This window comes from Passer montanus, unplaced genomic scaffold, assembly GCF_014805655.1.
Source record: "Passer montanus isolate IOZ18808 unplaced genomic scaffold, ASM1480565v1 scaffold39, whole genome shotgun sequence".
In the NCBI taxonomy this organism is placed as follows: Eukaryota; Metazoa; Chordata; class Aves; order Passeriformes; family Passeridae; genus Passer; species Passer montanus.
This window is the reverse complement of record NW_024368707.1, coordinates 5,211,650-5,226,694: the sequence shown is the minus strand read 5'-3', so window position 1 is coordinate 5,226,694 and position 15,045 is coordinate 5,211,650. Positions and strand designations below refer to the sequence as shown.

Here is a 15,045-nt window from a genome sequence, read left to right as displayed (position 1 = left end):
TGTGCTGTGGTCACAAACAGTGGGCACAAAGCAGCTTCTGCTGCCTTTTCAGTAACACCGTGGTCAGTACAGGTTCTCTGCCAGCAGCGTTCAGCTGAACCCTTTTTTTTTTGTCATTATAGGCCTCGTGTGAAAACTTTTGCACTTTGTTTTGCAATAACCTGGTAGTAGGAATAAAGTCAGATCTTCCTGTACGTGGCTCCCTGACTTCGCTAGTCAGGATTCCGTGCCACTCAGCACAGCACACACTGCAGCAAACCCAGTGCTGCTGGCCCAGTTGGGTACCAAGGGCAGGAATTTTCAGTCCCTGCAGAACTTGGCTTTTGTGTTGCATTCTCATTCAAGGGAGCATATATGCCTGGTTTAAAACCTCCTAAAGGAGTGCCTGTGCAAAGTTTTTTGTCTGTGATTAACTAGCATGTCACGCACTGATGATTTTTTAAATTTTTTTTTCCCTCTCCTTGGTGCTGTGTGGCTTGAGTTCACCTGCACTGCTGCAAAGGCATTTTGCATTATCTCAATTTTTACCAAAAATGCTGACATCAGAACTTAACACTTGCGCCCACCCTACTCCCTTTACCCCAGACTGCATTTTGCCTGCAGCATAGCAAGAGACAAGTGCTTGAGGAGGCCATCCAGGTCATGTACATGATTAACTCCTATTTTGCTTATAATGGAATGAGAAAGGAGTATGGAGACTGTGGTTAGCAGTCGATAGAATGATTCTTAGAGGCTTAAAACAAAGCTGCAGCATAGAACTGCTTTTTGTAATCACTCAAAGTGAAAATCTGTTAGACTAAAATAGTTGGGGTTTTTTGACACAGTTTTCAGCTGTCCTTATAAATACCAAATGTGCAGGAATTATCCCTATAAACTTACGGGAGTAGCTTGCCAGAATAAGGTCACAGAAGGAGTAACTTGCAAATTGGAGCTAGACATTTCCTGCACCCCACCCGTGCTTTCCTTGTTGTTCTCCAAAAGCTGAACAGCAGCCTCCATAGCAACAGTCTGACCTGCCTGCCTGCAACAGTCCGTGTTAGTAAGACTTCTTTCGCTAGCCAGAAGAACCCCAACCCAGAACCGTAGCGGGGCTGTATTATATTTTTACATTCAGTGAATCCTGCTCATTTTGAACCTCCTTCCCCACCTTCACTCCACCCCATATGCATGGCTGGTAGCACCTGTGTGTGTTTGTCATGATTTTTGAATGAGTTTCCCCTTCATTCTCAAAGTTGTTTTTCTGAGTGCGCTCTCATGAAGTCTCTTGCTGGCATTGCACCTTCACTCTAGTGCAAGGCGTTGCAATTAACCCTTTCTCAACCCCAGGAATGGATTTTCCCACACTTACTGCAGGACTTTGATTAGCACAAACCGCAAGTTTGTTCCAGCTTGCTGGGCAATGAGAGGTTTAATTGCTCTGACTTGCTTCTGGTCAACAAAGAGATGAGACCTAGATGCCAGACAACGTGTTTCTCCTTGCTTGTTTCCTTGTTGTCCCCGCAGGTCTTCCGGCCCCGCACTCCCCCCGAAGCGATTGCGCTATGTAGCCGCCTGCTGGAGTACACCCCCACGGCCCGCCTGACTCCCCTGGAGGCCTGCGCGCACTCTTTCTTCGATGAACTACGGGACCCAAACGTCAAGTTACCAAACGGGCGAGATAAACCTGCACTCTTCAATTTCACCACTCAAGGTAGCCTGAGAGCATTGAAGGATCCCTTCTGTAGGAGGAAGCAGTGGGATAAACGTTGGTTGTAGTGCAGATGTTATTCCCTTGGAAGTAAAAATCTCTGAGTAGTACTAAGTTTATTAAGTAGTTGCATAACCAGCTGTCCTTTTCAAAAGGAGATGAGAGAGTCTTGAAGTTACAGGATTTTCAGAGTCTTGGTTCCTCCAGTTCAGTTGTGCTGAGGTCCTGAGGGTGGTTGTTACTGGATTGCATCAGGAGGGATTACATGCTTACAGCATGTGTCTGCAGAGTATGAATATGGATAGGTCAGAGTCTGCAGCTGGGCTGATGGCTTTGTGTGAAATATCACAGTCAGTGGACCATGCAGGTTAGAATATTATTTGGAGATGGTCCTGCTGCTTCTTACCTGAAACACAGTAGCCAAGTAATAATGTGTGTTAGGTTTGTCAGGGAGTTTTGTGGTGTTGCTGCCCATTTTGGTTCTAGATGCAAGATAAATGCAGATGCTTTACTGTTCAGATTTTATATGCTGTACAGTTCATCTGGCATTACACTGACTCAGTCATTTAGAAACTGTAAAAATAAATGTACAACTAACCTTCTTATTTGAAGCTAGGCTAGTATCAGATTTTAAAACCATTCATCTATTTTTTTTCTACAGAAGTGAGAAACGCAAAACTGATATTACCCCCCAGAATAGTTTTGCCTGCCAAGACAGAACATGTGAGAAGTATGGCATACAAATATGTTTGTAATTAATTTTTGAGCACTTTTTCTGTTATTTTTCTTTAAGTGATTAGCTGCCAACTCTCACCCTTTGAGCAAGAATAGTTCTGTATGCATTTTCTGTTGAAAATTTAAAAAACACCTTTTGGCCCATTTAGCATCAATGTCATTTTTCAAATTCTTTAGTGCATGCCATGCCCCTCTGCCAAAATGTGAAACAGCTCTCTCCTTCCACTTGTGGAGCCTTTTTATTAAAAAAAAGGCCATTTATGAATCATAAACACATTAAAGTGGTCAAGTGTAGCACAAATAGCTTGTGCTTCCAGATCACTGTCCTCTGTGCTGATTTCTGTATCTGTTATTAGAAATTCAGTAGTTATGTTGCAAGTGCTTCCTTGTACTCCTGGGATGCCTTTTGTTTTGCCCCTCTAAGGCCATCTTCAGTAGCTAAAATAGTTTTGATCCCAGTATCTTAAATACAGCTTCACCCCTGGTTTTTTTTGAAGATTGATTAATTGTTTCATTATGACATTAAGATTGAACTTACCTACTGCATGAAAACAAGGTTTTTAAAGGGTTGGAAAGCTCTATAGTGAGTCAATTCAAAATGTTTTTCTTAGGGGAAAAACAGATATATATGTACTGGGAGTGTGTCCCTGGTTCCCTCAGATAGTGTAGAAGCTGCTGGATAAGCTACCCTAATGCTCAAGCAAGTTTAAAGCCCCTCTTTTGCCATTCTAAGGAGCTCATGTGCTCTCGCTCACAAAATGACTCCTAGGAATGGTAAGAGAAAACAGTTTATGTGGAGCAATTTCCTAAAGATAAAAAAAAAGCAAATTTCTTTCATCTACAGGTGCCAGTTTACCATGTATAAGGGGAAGGCAGGATACAGGCTGATCAGTAATGCATTTCCAAACAAGCTCTGTCAGAGCAGGTGACCAGTCAAACTCAAAAAAAACCCAAAAACCAGAGTTATTTTTAAATACCTCAGTACATTGCTTAGCACAGTGACTCGAAGAACTTTGTAACTGATAAATGTACACCAGTCTTGACTATGAACTCAAGATGTACAAGAAGCTTTTGGTCCTCCTATGACTACTGTTCAGTCCTGGTTCTGTGATCTTTACTGTGCAAGGTTCCATCAAACTGGCTGCTCCAGAGCAGAAATCCCAACTGGGAAACAGATCATTAGATGGATAATGAGTCATGTTAAGTCATCTGTGCTAATTTAAAAAGTAATGAAAGACAATTTTGTTTTAAATAGAATTTGTTTTCAACAGGCAATATTAAGTTCTAGAAGTGTTTGATTTGGCTGTATCCAGTTGTCTGAAACCCATGAAGTAGGAGCTGACTGCAGAGGGCTTGAAGGCAAAGCTGTTAGAAATAACAAGATAAATCTGACCATTAAGGCATTGGACTGATTTTCAAAAAGAAATCAAACATCATACCAAATCTGCTGACCTGGGCACTGATGATGCTCAGATAGAGTCCAGAAAAAGAGCAGTGAGGGTATATGGAAGATCAAGATCATGGTCTTTGGCAGCCAGCTGTAGTTGTGGGACATGTGGGTGTTTATCTTAGAGAATAAATCTGTTGAAGAGACCATTGTCTGGTCATTTGTAATGTCTTGCCTGTAAGTTTCTCTTAGTTTGTTTAAATTAGCATTGTATGCTAATTGGGTTTTGAAAAAGTTCTTTTGGCTAAGGAAGTAGCTCTACTAGCCCAGAGCTGCAATTCAGTTAGGCTTTTAGATCTGCAAGACAAAAAGCAATTTTTCTCTTAGAAGCCACATTTTCAAATAGTCTGTGAAATGACTGCTATTTTCCTGAACTACTTGTAACATGTCAGCAATTGTGCTACGTCACAAAGGTTAATGTCACTCCATGTTGGCCACTGAAGACTGTAAAATTCTTTCAGTGATTCAGCACTTGTAGGAATGGTTATCATGCTTCTCAAAGATAAATTGCTTTTTTATTTAAGGGGGAGTGCATTGGGATTTTTGTTTATATTTTAATGACCCTAGCCTGTGACCCCTTTTTTTAAAATTTAGATATAAATTTAAAATAGATATAGATATAGATAATAGATATAGATGTAGGAATGGTTATCATGCTTCTCAAAGATAAATTGCTTTTTTATTTAAGGGGGAGTGCATTGGGATTTTTGTTTATATTTTTTATGACCCTAGCCTGTGACTCCTTTTTCTTTTATTTAGATATATGTATATATGTATATGTTTATGTGTAGATATAATGGAAAGTTTGTTGTTGTGACCAAAAAAAAAAAAAACATGGTAGAAGAATAATTTTTTCAGGGAATTCTTGGGAGTGTTGATGTATCAAGTAAAATAATACTGAAAAAGAACACTGCACTGTTTCTCAATACCAGGCATTTAAGACAAAAAGCAATTTTTCTCTTAGAAGCCACATTTTCAAATAGTCTGTGAAATGACTGCTATTTTCCTGAACTACTTGTAACATGTCAGCAATTGTGCTACGTCACAAAGGTTAATGTCACTCCATGTTGGCCACTGAAGACTGTAAAATTCTTTCAGTGATTCAGCACTTGTAGGAATGGTTATCATGCTTCTCAAAGATAAATTGCTTTTTTATTTAAGGGGGAGTGCATTGGGATTTTTGTTTATATTTTTTATGACCCTAGCCTGTGACTCCTTTTTCTTTTATTTAGATATATGTATATATGTATATGTTTATGTGTAGATATAATGGAAAGTTTGTTGTTGTGACAAAAAAAAAACAACATGGTAGAAGAATAATTTTTCCAGGGAATTCTTGGGAGTGTTGATATATCAAGTAAAATAATACTGAAAAAGAACACTGCACTGTTTCTCAATACCAGGCATTTTCTTGTGTTTGGGGAATGAAGGTGATCTGGTCTTTTAGTAAAACTGGACATTTTCATTCCTGCTCCTTCTTGGAGATCTTAAGTAGCTGCAAATGGTATGATTAGATCAGCAGAAAGCCAAAGGTGTTCTCCCAGGCGATGTGGGTGGGAGTTGGGTCTCATAAATGAATTGTGATAGCTGCTCTGTTCACATCATGATACTGAAAACTTTTGTCTGGATTGCCTTGACCACAATAACTTCTTGCAGCTGTACTGGTTATAATTTACCCAGCCCTGAGTTGCACATTCGGTTTCCATAACCAGGCTACAGTTGAACACCCTGCCCAAATACTATGGGGGAAATCACTAAGGACAAAGATTTGCAGTATTTTGCAGACTGCAGATAATCACAGGTGAATCTTTCTCCTCAGTATTGCCATGTCTCATCCTTAGAGATGGGATAGGTGCAAAAATACATTTTAGCAAAAATTCAAACAAGTTCTCAAGCAAAGCCCCAGTTAAACTTCAACCAAAAGAGTCTACTTTACTTTGTTTATATCGCCTCTGAATTGGCTGCTCCTCTTAAGTTCAAGACTTTCAGAGTTTGCTGAATTTAAGAAAATTCATATCAAGAAAGATAGTGTGAGGTTTGAGAAGGGAACAGGATCAGTCTTCTAGTCTTTATGAAAGTTCCTTAAGGTAGCTTCAGAGAAATAGTTGCACCTGCTTTAAACACAACAAAAAGCCAATATTATTGCCACGATACAAAAGGAGATGTTCTGGCAACATCAGATGGAGGAGGAATGAAAAGGGGTCAAAGTGGCCTTGCAGGCCTGGTGTTCTGTCTGATCACCTGGTTCTTGGGCTACAGCAACACTGACAGTCTATAGCTGCACCTCAAGGCACCATGCAGCACCAGAAGGCAGCAAGTGTCATGGGGTGCCCTTGTTCTAGTTCTGCTTTTGTTTGGATCACAGCCCCCTGTTGTTTCCAGTAATGAGCAGAAAATATTGCAGGGGTGATAGAAACTTTCAAAAGAGCAACGTAAAGAGTAGGTTCCCAGTAATAAAAGGTTTGAGAAACAGATTCAGAAAAAAAATACTAAGGGAGCAACATTTTCTAGCACAAAGCAGCTAATGCTCAAGATAGTATTGAGGTATAGGTTTATAGTTGGTGTTCCACTTTGACACATAAGGATTCATGTTTCTTCAGTTTATTTTTCCATTTAAAGTGGAGATTCACAAATTTTGCATGACATTATGAATATATGAATTCTGAATTACACCCACTTGAATTGAAGATTTTGTATTTGTACAAGTGCTGTGACTACTGAGGCTTTCTAAAAGGACTAGCTAGGTCTGCTTAGACCTGAACGGAATATTACAAGATAGATTAGATGGGTTGCAGGTAGTGTAGCAACCTGCTTGCATTCATAAGTGCTGAAACACCATCTTAAAATGTGTAGTAATAAGAGGCTTGTAATCAGGGGAGTCTTCTGCCTCTTGCCCTGCCCTCCCAGCAGTAATGAAACTTAATGTAACAGCAGAGAAGAAAAAAAAAAAAAAAGCAAGTGGACTGCTGTCCCTTTAAGCCCTGAGTTTAAAGCTAGCATTAAAGAATAGCAATAGCCTCTTAAAAATGAGCCCAAATAATTTGAGACTGTCCAAAAGCGCCTCACTGAACCTATGCCACGATTTGGCTGGGCTTCTGTACAGCCTGTGCTATCTGGAGGTCTTGCGTAAAAAGCTGTCTATTCTCCTGTTCTCATTTCTCCTCCAGATGACCTCCTGGAGCTCCAAAAGTCAGCAGTCTCCTTCCGTGAGGTGACTGTTCACATCCTTTTTACCGGATGTTGCTTTCTCAGGAGACAGCCAGTCACTCCTGTTTCTGAAACAAACAGGACCTGTCTTGTCTCGGCTCAGTCCCACCTTCTGTGAGGCACTAGATTCTCTTGGAAGGGTGCCAGAAGATTGTCATTTGTTGGCAATGTGTTGCCCTTAATCCTCCCACAGTTGAGGCTGTAAGATGCCTATTTCTCATTCTGATACACACTGAAGCTATATTAGATTTGGAGCCTAAAAAGACATGACTATTTTTTCCCTGGTTAATGTCTTCAGACAGAATGATTGCATCATTTTGTTGTCCATTGAAATTGCCCAGCTGACCAATTCCCTTTGCCTTTCCCTGTCCTTCTAAAGGATACGTTACCTCTTCTTGGCCTCGCTCAAGGAGACTGCTGTGAGAGATTGGTCTTGGGTTCCTGGGTCCTTGAGAAAAAATGATGCTTGAGTGAGCCAAAGAACTAATCCCTGAAGCTCTTGGAGCAACTGTTGCAGCTGCTTGCTTGCTGAACCAGTGCCCAAAGCAGCACCACTGTTATCAGCCTTCTCCCTGGGACTGATTGCAGGTGGGCTTGTGAAGAAGGGGATCCTTCTCCAGTGCTCAGAAGGAAGCAGCATTATCAGGCCATTGACAAGGTACAGGCTTGGCTGGTTCTTTGCTCACTCCCAAGCCACTGTCTTTCTCTAGGAAATTACTCCTTTGCACCACTCTGTAGTTTTGGCAGTCTTGCTCTGGAGACTGCCTTGCTAAATATCACTGTGGTTTCCTCTCGCTGGTTGGCAAAGAAGAAAATGTAATGTGACCTTGGGCTGTAAGGGCATGTGTTTCACCTGAGGTGCCATTACAGGGGGAAACCCTAGGAGCTGATCCTGCATGTGGAGCACTTTGTGGATGATGAGCTAACTGTTTGTTCCACCTCCCCTCCAGAACTGTCAAGTAACCCATCTTTGGCTTCGATCCTCATCCCTGCTCATGCCCGGAACCAAGCAGCTGCTTCAACCCCTACAAATGCTACAGCGGCCTCAGGTGAGAACATGCAACTGCCTGCCTCCCTCCCCATCCTCCCTCCTGCTGCCCAGGCACCTTCCCTCTGCTGAGTCCCACAAGCCACCTCAGCCCACAAAGTGAACAGGGAGGAAGGGATTGTTGTAGTATCACTTGAACCTTGGTCTTGGTAGGTGGTCATTTACGTGCTACCTGTGATCACCAACACAAATCTCAACCAAGGCACTCAAACTTGTATTTGATTGCTTAATTCGTTGGTCCTTCTCATGATTGGTTTGCACCTCATGTCTCTGCTCTCAGCCATCCTGAAATTAACACTGAGTTGGTGAATGAGTTGTGATGCCTAGAAAGAAAAGAAGCAGCTAGCTCAGAGCATGTGGCCTCCATGTAGTGTGGATGATGAGAATTTTTCCCTAAGGGCATTGACATCTAAAAGTCTAGTTAGGGAGTTCAGTCAGCATGCTCACTGCCTCATCTTAGTAGTTGCAGTTGCTTCCTTACTGAGTTTGCTTGTGTCATCTTCAGGCACAAGGCAGATATTTTTGGGTTTTGGCCAGCACTGAGTGAATTTTTTATTTGCCTTCTGCTCTCTCAGATTTCTGTCAGAAACCTTTTAAAAGCTCACTGTTGGCCTTTAGCCACTTCATATTGTATTCTGTTTCCAGTGAAAGTTTTAACGCCTGGTAATACCAGTTGGGAGACTCCCAAAGAAACTCCCAGGTGCTGCAGGATGTGGCAGAGGTGATTCAGTATATGGCATTCTTCCTCTGAGTCAGCCCTGATTCAGCACACCAGAGGCTTTCTTGGGGCTTGGGCAACCAAAGGCAGGCTGCAGAACAGGTGTGCTGCCACATGTCCTGCATGCACATCAGCCCCAGCCCACAAGGGCTTGTCAGCCCTTTTGCAGTGCAGGACACTTCCTTAGCATAGGATAGCTGATGAGCAGGAGGCCTGCTTCAAAAGCTGCTCTTGAAATGTGCAGGAAAGCATTTGCTGGCTGATGTGCTGGACAGTTACCTGATACTGGATGCACTTGGTCCAGACAGTGCTGTACAGAGGGAATTTTCATATTCTGGGACAGATGCACTCAGGTTTGAAAGATAAGATTTCTCTCTGAAATTGTAGTAGCAGTAGATTAAAGGCACAACTTGTACCATTTATGTACTCTGAATTTAGGACAAAGCAAAACTGCTATTTTCAAATTAGCTATGTTTGTTTCATACACTTGGCAGTATTTTGCAAATAGTCATGTTCTCTGTTTGCCTCTTATGTGCATCTGTTGCTCAACAACAAGTGAGAAAACAGATAAAGTAGTAAAAGTGATTAAAGTACAAAATACAAACATGGAAAATTATTTTAAGCCTTTGTGAAATATATTGTTTCACCTAATATCCCTTTCATGCACTTTACGGAGTTCTCTCCACCAAGACACAAGTCTTGAGGAATTAATGGGGTTAAAAAAATCTGTTTTCACTTGGCACTTTTCAAGGGCTTGTATAGGAAGAAAATGCGTTAGTCCAAGTCCTAAATGTGAAGTATAAAAAAAAAAATTCCAAAAGCTCCAACCCGCCATATTATTGATGTCAACATTTTTAAAGCTTCTGTCTGCAAGCACTGCACTGAGTTGGGATATGTCCTCCTATTTGTGGTTCAAAACCAAAAATGATATCCTAGCTGATTGGAAAGAAATTGTGAAATTAAGTTTAGTATTGCACAGCTTTGGATTTCTGCAGTTGGTTGTTTCTTACTGACGTGGGTTTCTCACAGCAGGCCGTGGGAATGTCATCAGAGTTAGGATGTTTAGGACTAGGTCCTGTTGAGGTTCTTTTAATCTGTTCTGCTTTGCATGCTGATGCTACACTTAGCAAGAGATTTTCATACAAGGAGTCCCTTCTTTCTCTATACCCCCTACACCTCCCAGAGCAGTAAGTGTTAAGTTCCTCAGTTACTGCTAAAGCACTGTGGGATCAAGTCTCCCACCTAACCAGGGCATCCTGATAGGCAGGAGACTTCTCTGCAAATCATTTGTGTGAGCAAGCAGTACATGTTCAGAAACTGCTTTTCTGAGTGACGATGATACAGCAAAATGTAGCTCTCAAAGCAATAAAGGGAAGAGCAAATATGTAACTGTAATTCCCATTACTAGTGCATAACTTGTGCCTCTCTCTAGCAAGCAGGGTTAAAAACCCACATTTATTGGCAATTTCCTCTTCTCTTGAGGCAAAAAGCTGTACTTGCTCTAGTAATGGAACCTGGCTTTGTAGTGGGACTATGTAGCCTTGCTGCTCTGACATTAGTAAATTCTCCTAAACATTTATGAGAAACTCTGACATAGTAGCATGTTTAAAGCAAAGTGGAGGGGGAAAAGGATGAGATTTGTTGGCCCCTGCTTGAAATGATGTGCTGGCTTTCTGTGAATTATGCCGGCCATTGATGAAGAGTGCCAATGCAGTCGTATTCCTGGGGCTGGCTAGAGGAGGAAGAGGATGGTTTAATAACTGTGCAGCCACAGCATCTGAGAGGGGATTGTGCAGACCAAGCTGAATGCAATGCATATCTGCTTGTGTGACTATGTTTTTCTTCCTGGATCAGGCAGCAGTAGTAGTTACCTTTCTGTTAGTCAGCGTTAAGATGGGAAGAGTGTAATTGCCATCTGCAGGGAAGTTGTGCCAGCAGGGATTCTGGGGTCATCGTCTTAGGCATCCCGCTGTGTTGATCCCATGTAATCCCAAATGCAATGGTGTGTCTGAACTTTCAGCAACAAAACAGATTAGAGCTGGTGTTACCTACCAGTGTGTCGTAGTTAAAAAACACCACAGTGCTCCATGAAATAAGATTTAGTGCATTTGTGGTTTTCACATTGAAGGAATTTTGAAAAACTTGAATTCCTTAACCAGGAGAAGATGGGCAAGCAATTCTCTCAGAGTTCTACAAGCTCAGAACAGGGATGAATCCATGACAAGAGAAGTAAAACATTTTACCAGGTTTGCTCAGGGTCTGGATTTCTACATCCATAGGCAGGCACAATATGAAAACCAGGCTATCCTCCTCCTTCCCCTTGTCTCCTCGGCTGTCCTGTGAGGATTCCCAGGCTGGTGGTAGCTTTGTTTCTGTATCTTTGCAGATGAGCAGCACAGCCTGTCAGCATCACAAATGCATCCAGCTAATGCTGTCAGCAGTGCTAATGGGCTTTCCCAGTCTGAGCTGGCATCTCTGTCACTCTCTGAACTGTAGCCCTGTCTTTCCCTTTCAGGAGGTTTTTAAGGAGTGTCACATACCCTCCAAGAAAGCTGAGGCACTCCTTAGAGGGAAAAGCTGAGTTGGAAGAAGTTCTCTATAATGATGAGAGAAGCTTTTGCCCTGTGTTTGAAAGAACTTTTGGAAGCAGCTAGCACTTAAGCCCTGGTGACACTTCTTTGCCTGCACAGGCAGAGGTGTCAGGCAGTGGTCCAGGACAACGAGGCTGCCCTGACCTTGAGCTGGGCACTCGTCTGTCCTGTGCCACAAAGCTGCGTGCCAGCTCCTAGTTGTGCTCCCCAGCAGGGCTTTTCTGTCCTCTCTCAGCATTGCTGAGGGCCTAGATTTCCTTCTATTAGGCCCAAATACAGATTTTTCATGGTGAGAAATGAATGTGCAGAGGACCTTGTACTCCAGTTGTGCTCTTTTTCTGGTGCTTCAGCAAAGCTATGCTGGAATAAGCCCCTCTTTGTTCCTCAAATATTCTGTTGAAACAGAGTCAACAAATGAGTTGACATGTTAAAATACTGCATTTTCTTGCAGGCTAGGAACCAGGGCAGCCTTGAGCATGCTCTGCCCTCTGTCTCAGCCAGAGGGGACTTCTGTATATATGTATATATTGTTGTGAAAAGCCCCAAGAAAATGTTCTTGACCTGCATCACCTGATTTATTTTAACATGTGGCATATATATTTCTCAGTGTTACGGTGATGACAGAAAAGGAGCCTATGTTACATGAAGTAGCTCTATCCCCTCCTCTTTATTTTTCTTTATCTCTGTGTAGTAGCAATGTCATGATAACAATTTCAGCCTCTACTGTCTTCAGGAAATTGAGATCAAAAGACACGTTTCATTTCAACAAATGAAATATGAGCACTTTTTGTACACATACAGAGAAATCCTCTGCCAACAGTATAGAATCCAGCTGGACTGCTTGCATCAGGCACTGCCACAGATAGTGCATTAACTGCAGTTTATCCATACTTGAAAATTAATCTAGAGCAGGCATAGTGAGAGTTTAAAGTGTAGAAACTATTATCTGGCTAGCTGGGTCACTGCTGTTTTCTGTGGTCATTTTTGGTCTGCATGCATATGGGATTTGGGAATTGCTCCTTCAGGGAAATTCTCCACGTAGGAAGGCATCTGTCTCCTGCAAGACCACCTTCCCACGTAACACAGGTACTGCCATCGTGCTGCCTTGATGCTTTAGTTGTGAGCTTTTTTTTTGTCATGGTGGTCATTCCTTTGTAAAGGAGGGGATGCAATTAATTTGGGGTGAGATGAAAGGGAATCAGAAACTCCCAGGGCAGTCATTTGGCATCCTCTGCCCACAGGACGATTTGTCTTTCTTCCCACACATTCCTTGCAGCATTTCCTTTTCAAATAGGCATCACCCTCTCTTCCCACTTGTCAGTTGTGTTTCTGGATGCTGCTGATTGTTTGATTTCCTATTTTTGTCACTGTTGTTGGTGTTATTTAATTTGTGACTCAGCAAGTGCTGCCCATTTCTAGCCGGCATGTTGGCAGACTGGAGGGAAGGGATGCCATCCAGAGGGACCTTGGAAGGCTTGAGGAGCGCCTGTGCAAAACTCAGAGTTCAACAGGACCAAGAGCAAGGTCCTGCCCCTTGGTCAGGGCACCCCAGGCACAAATACAGGCTGGGCAGAGAATGGATTGAGAGCAGCCCTGAGGAGGAGGATTTGGGGGTGTTGGTTGATGAGAGGTTGGACATGAGTTGACAATGTGCACTTCTAGCCCAGAAAGCCCAATGTATCCTGGGCTGCATCAAAAGTAGCTTGGGCAGCAGGTCAGGAGAGGTGATTCTGCCCCTCGGCTCTGGTCTGTGACTCCCCACCTGAAGGGCTGTGCCCAGCTCTGTGGCCACCAGCATCAGGATGTGAACCTGCTGGAGCAAGTCCAGAGGAAGGCGATTAGATTATCAGGGCCTGGAGCACCTCTCCCTTGAGAGAGTTGTGGCTGTTCAGCCCAGAGAAGAGAAGGCTCTGGGAAAACCATGTAGCAAACTTCCAGGACCTAAAGGGGGCCTACAAGAGAGCCAGAAAGGGTCTTTTCACAAGGCCATCAAGTGTTAGGACAAGGGGAAATGGGTTCACACTGAAAGAGGGTAGATTTAGATGAGGAATAAATTTTTTACTGTGAGACTGGTGAGGCACTGGCTTAGGTTGACCAGAAAAGCTATGGCTGCCCCTGGAACTGTTCAAGGCCAGGATGGATGGGGCTTTGGGAAACCTGCTCTAGTGGGAGGTATCCCTGGCCTTGGCAGGGAGGTTGGAACTGGATGTTCTTTAAGGTCCCTTCCCCAAAGCAGTCCATGATTCAGTTCATTGCTGTTGTTCATGGCAGTGGTCAGGTAAGTGTGGCTGAAGAGGAGGGGGTTTGCTAACAGGTGACTGTAGAGCATTGCCTGTGATGGAGAAATGTGACTGCACACCCAGTGCCCACCGTTGTGTTTTGTCATGTCTGGTATTGCAGCCCTTCAGGCTGAGGTCACCAAATCTGTTCATTCTTTTTATAAACCCTTTCCATGTGTCTTTTCAAATACACTGTTTGCTCAGTCTGCCCTCTTCTGTACCAAGGTAATAAGTCTTTCTGATGTTTTTTCCTGTTGCAGTACCAATAGCTTTGCAGTTAATCTTAGTAAATTAAGTGGTGGGTGAAATGCATGACAGTCTCTTGGAGAAAACCTCATTTAATACCTTTTGCCCATCCTGTATTTTACACATTTAGGTGTTTAGCCACTTATAGATAAGTATCTTATAGTCTTTATGACTTGGCTAATTCAATACTATATAGAATGGTTCCAAGTGAAATTGGTGCATTTTTCCCCCCTACCTATTCTTCTAATACTAAGAATATTTTTTTAGAGGAAATACCTGATGCATGCAGCCTATGAAACCACAGTTACAATTAATTTCCTTTTGATATTTCTTTGCAAACCCTCCATTTTCTTGAAATGCACTTTGACACATGCCCTTGATCTCTCTGTGAAGCACTGCCCCTCCCTGAAAGGTGTTGGAGGCATTTACTGAAGAGATCCAATCCTCTAACGTATCATGTGCTTGCATAAACCTCATTACTGGCTTCAGACCCTGATGTTAATCTGCTTCAGCAGTTCAGAGGGTGGCAGATCCAACTTGGGTTGAGCAACAGCAGCAGACTTGAAAGACTTTCTCAGGCAACAAGTGCATGAATTGCACATTGGCACACCACTGTTTCTGCCAGGGGAGCGGGCTTGTCACATTCCTTGTCTGCACTCATTCACACAACTAACAGGCAGACTTATTATAAGAAGGACTAACTAACAACGTGAAAGTTTCATATTCACCAATGTGAAACCTCATAGTGACCACAGACACTGGTGTTGGCTTTGGCAATGCCACTGTGCCTTGTCCTGCAGTTATGGGATGTAACACAGACGACTTCGCACTGCACAGCCAGTGTTACAGACTGCAGAACCTGCTGGAGCCCAGCCCTCAGCACTCCAGGATGCTTTTTCCCTGCTTAAAGACCACCTTCCATCTTTCCCCAGATTGCGTTGTTCCATCTACATGTCCTGAAGTCAGGGCAGTCATCCTAACCAAACACCACCTTGGCGGGAGTTGTGGGTTTCCCCTTGTGGAGAATGTCACAGCTTTGTTTCCAATGTGTCTCTGTTTTGGAGGTAATGCTGGTTGTTTTTTCTCT

General features: G+C 42.9%; 1 protein-coding gene across 1 annotated transcript in view; it reads left to right on the top strand.

Annotated features, from left to right (window-relative positions):
• The window catches only part of GSK3B (glycogen synthase kinase 3 beta), a 152,359-nt gene that overhangs the window by 131,477 nt on the left and 5,837 nt on the right, over positions 1-15,045 (top strand). The window contains exons 9-10 of the mRNA XM_039718047.1: positions 1,504-1,690; positions 8,027-8,125. Coding sequence (XP_039573981.1) covers positions 1,504-1,690; positions 8,027-8,125 — 286 coding nt within the window. The remainder of the gene's footprint in view (positions 1-1,503; positions 1,691-8,026; positions 8,126-15,045) is intronic.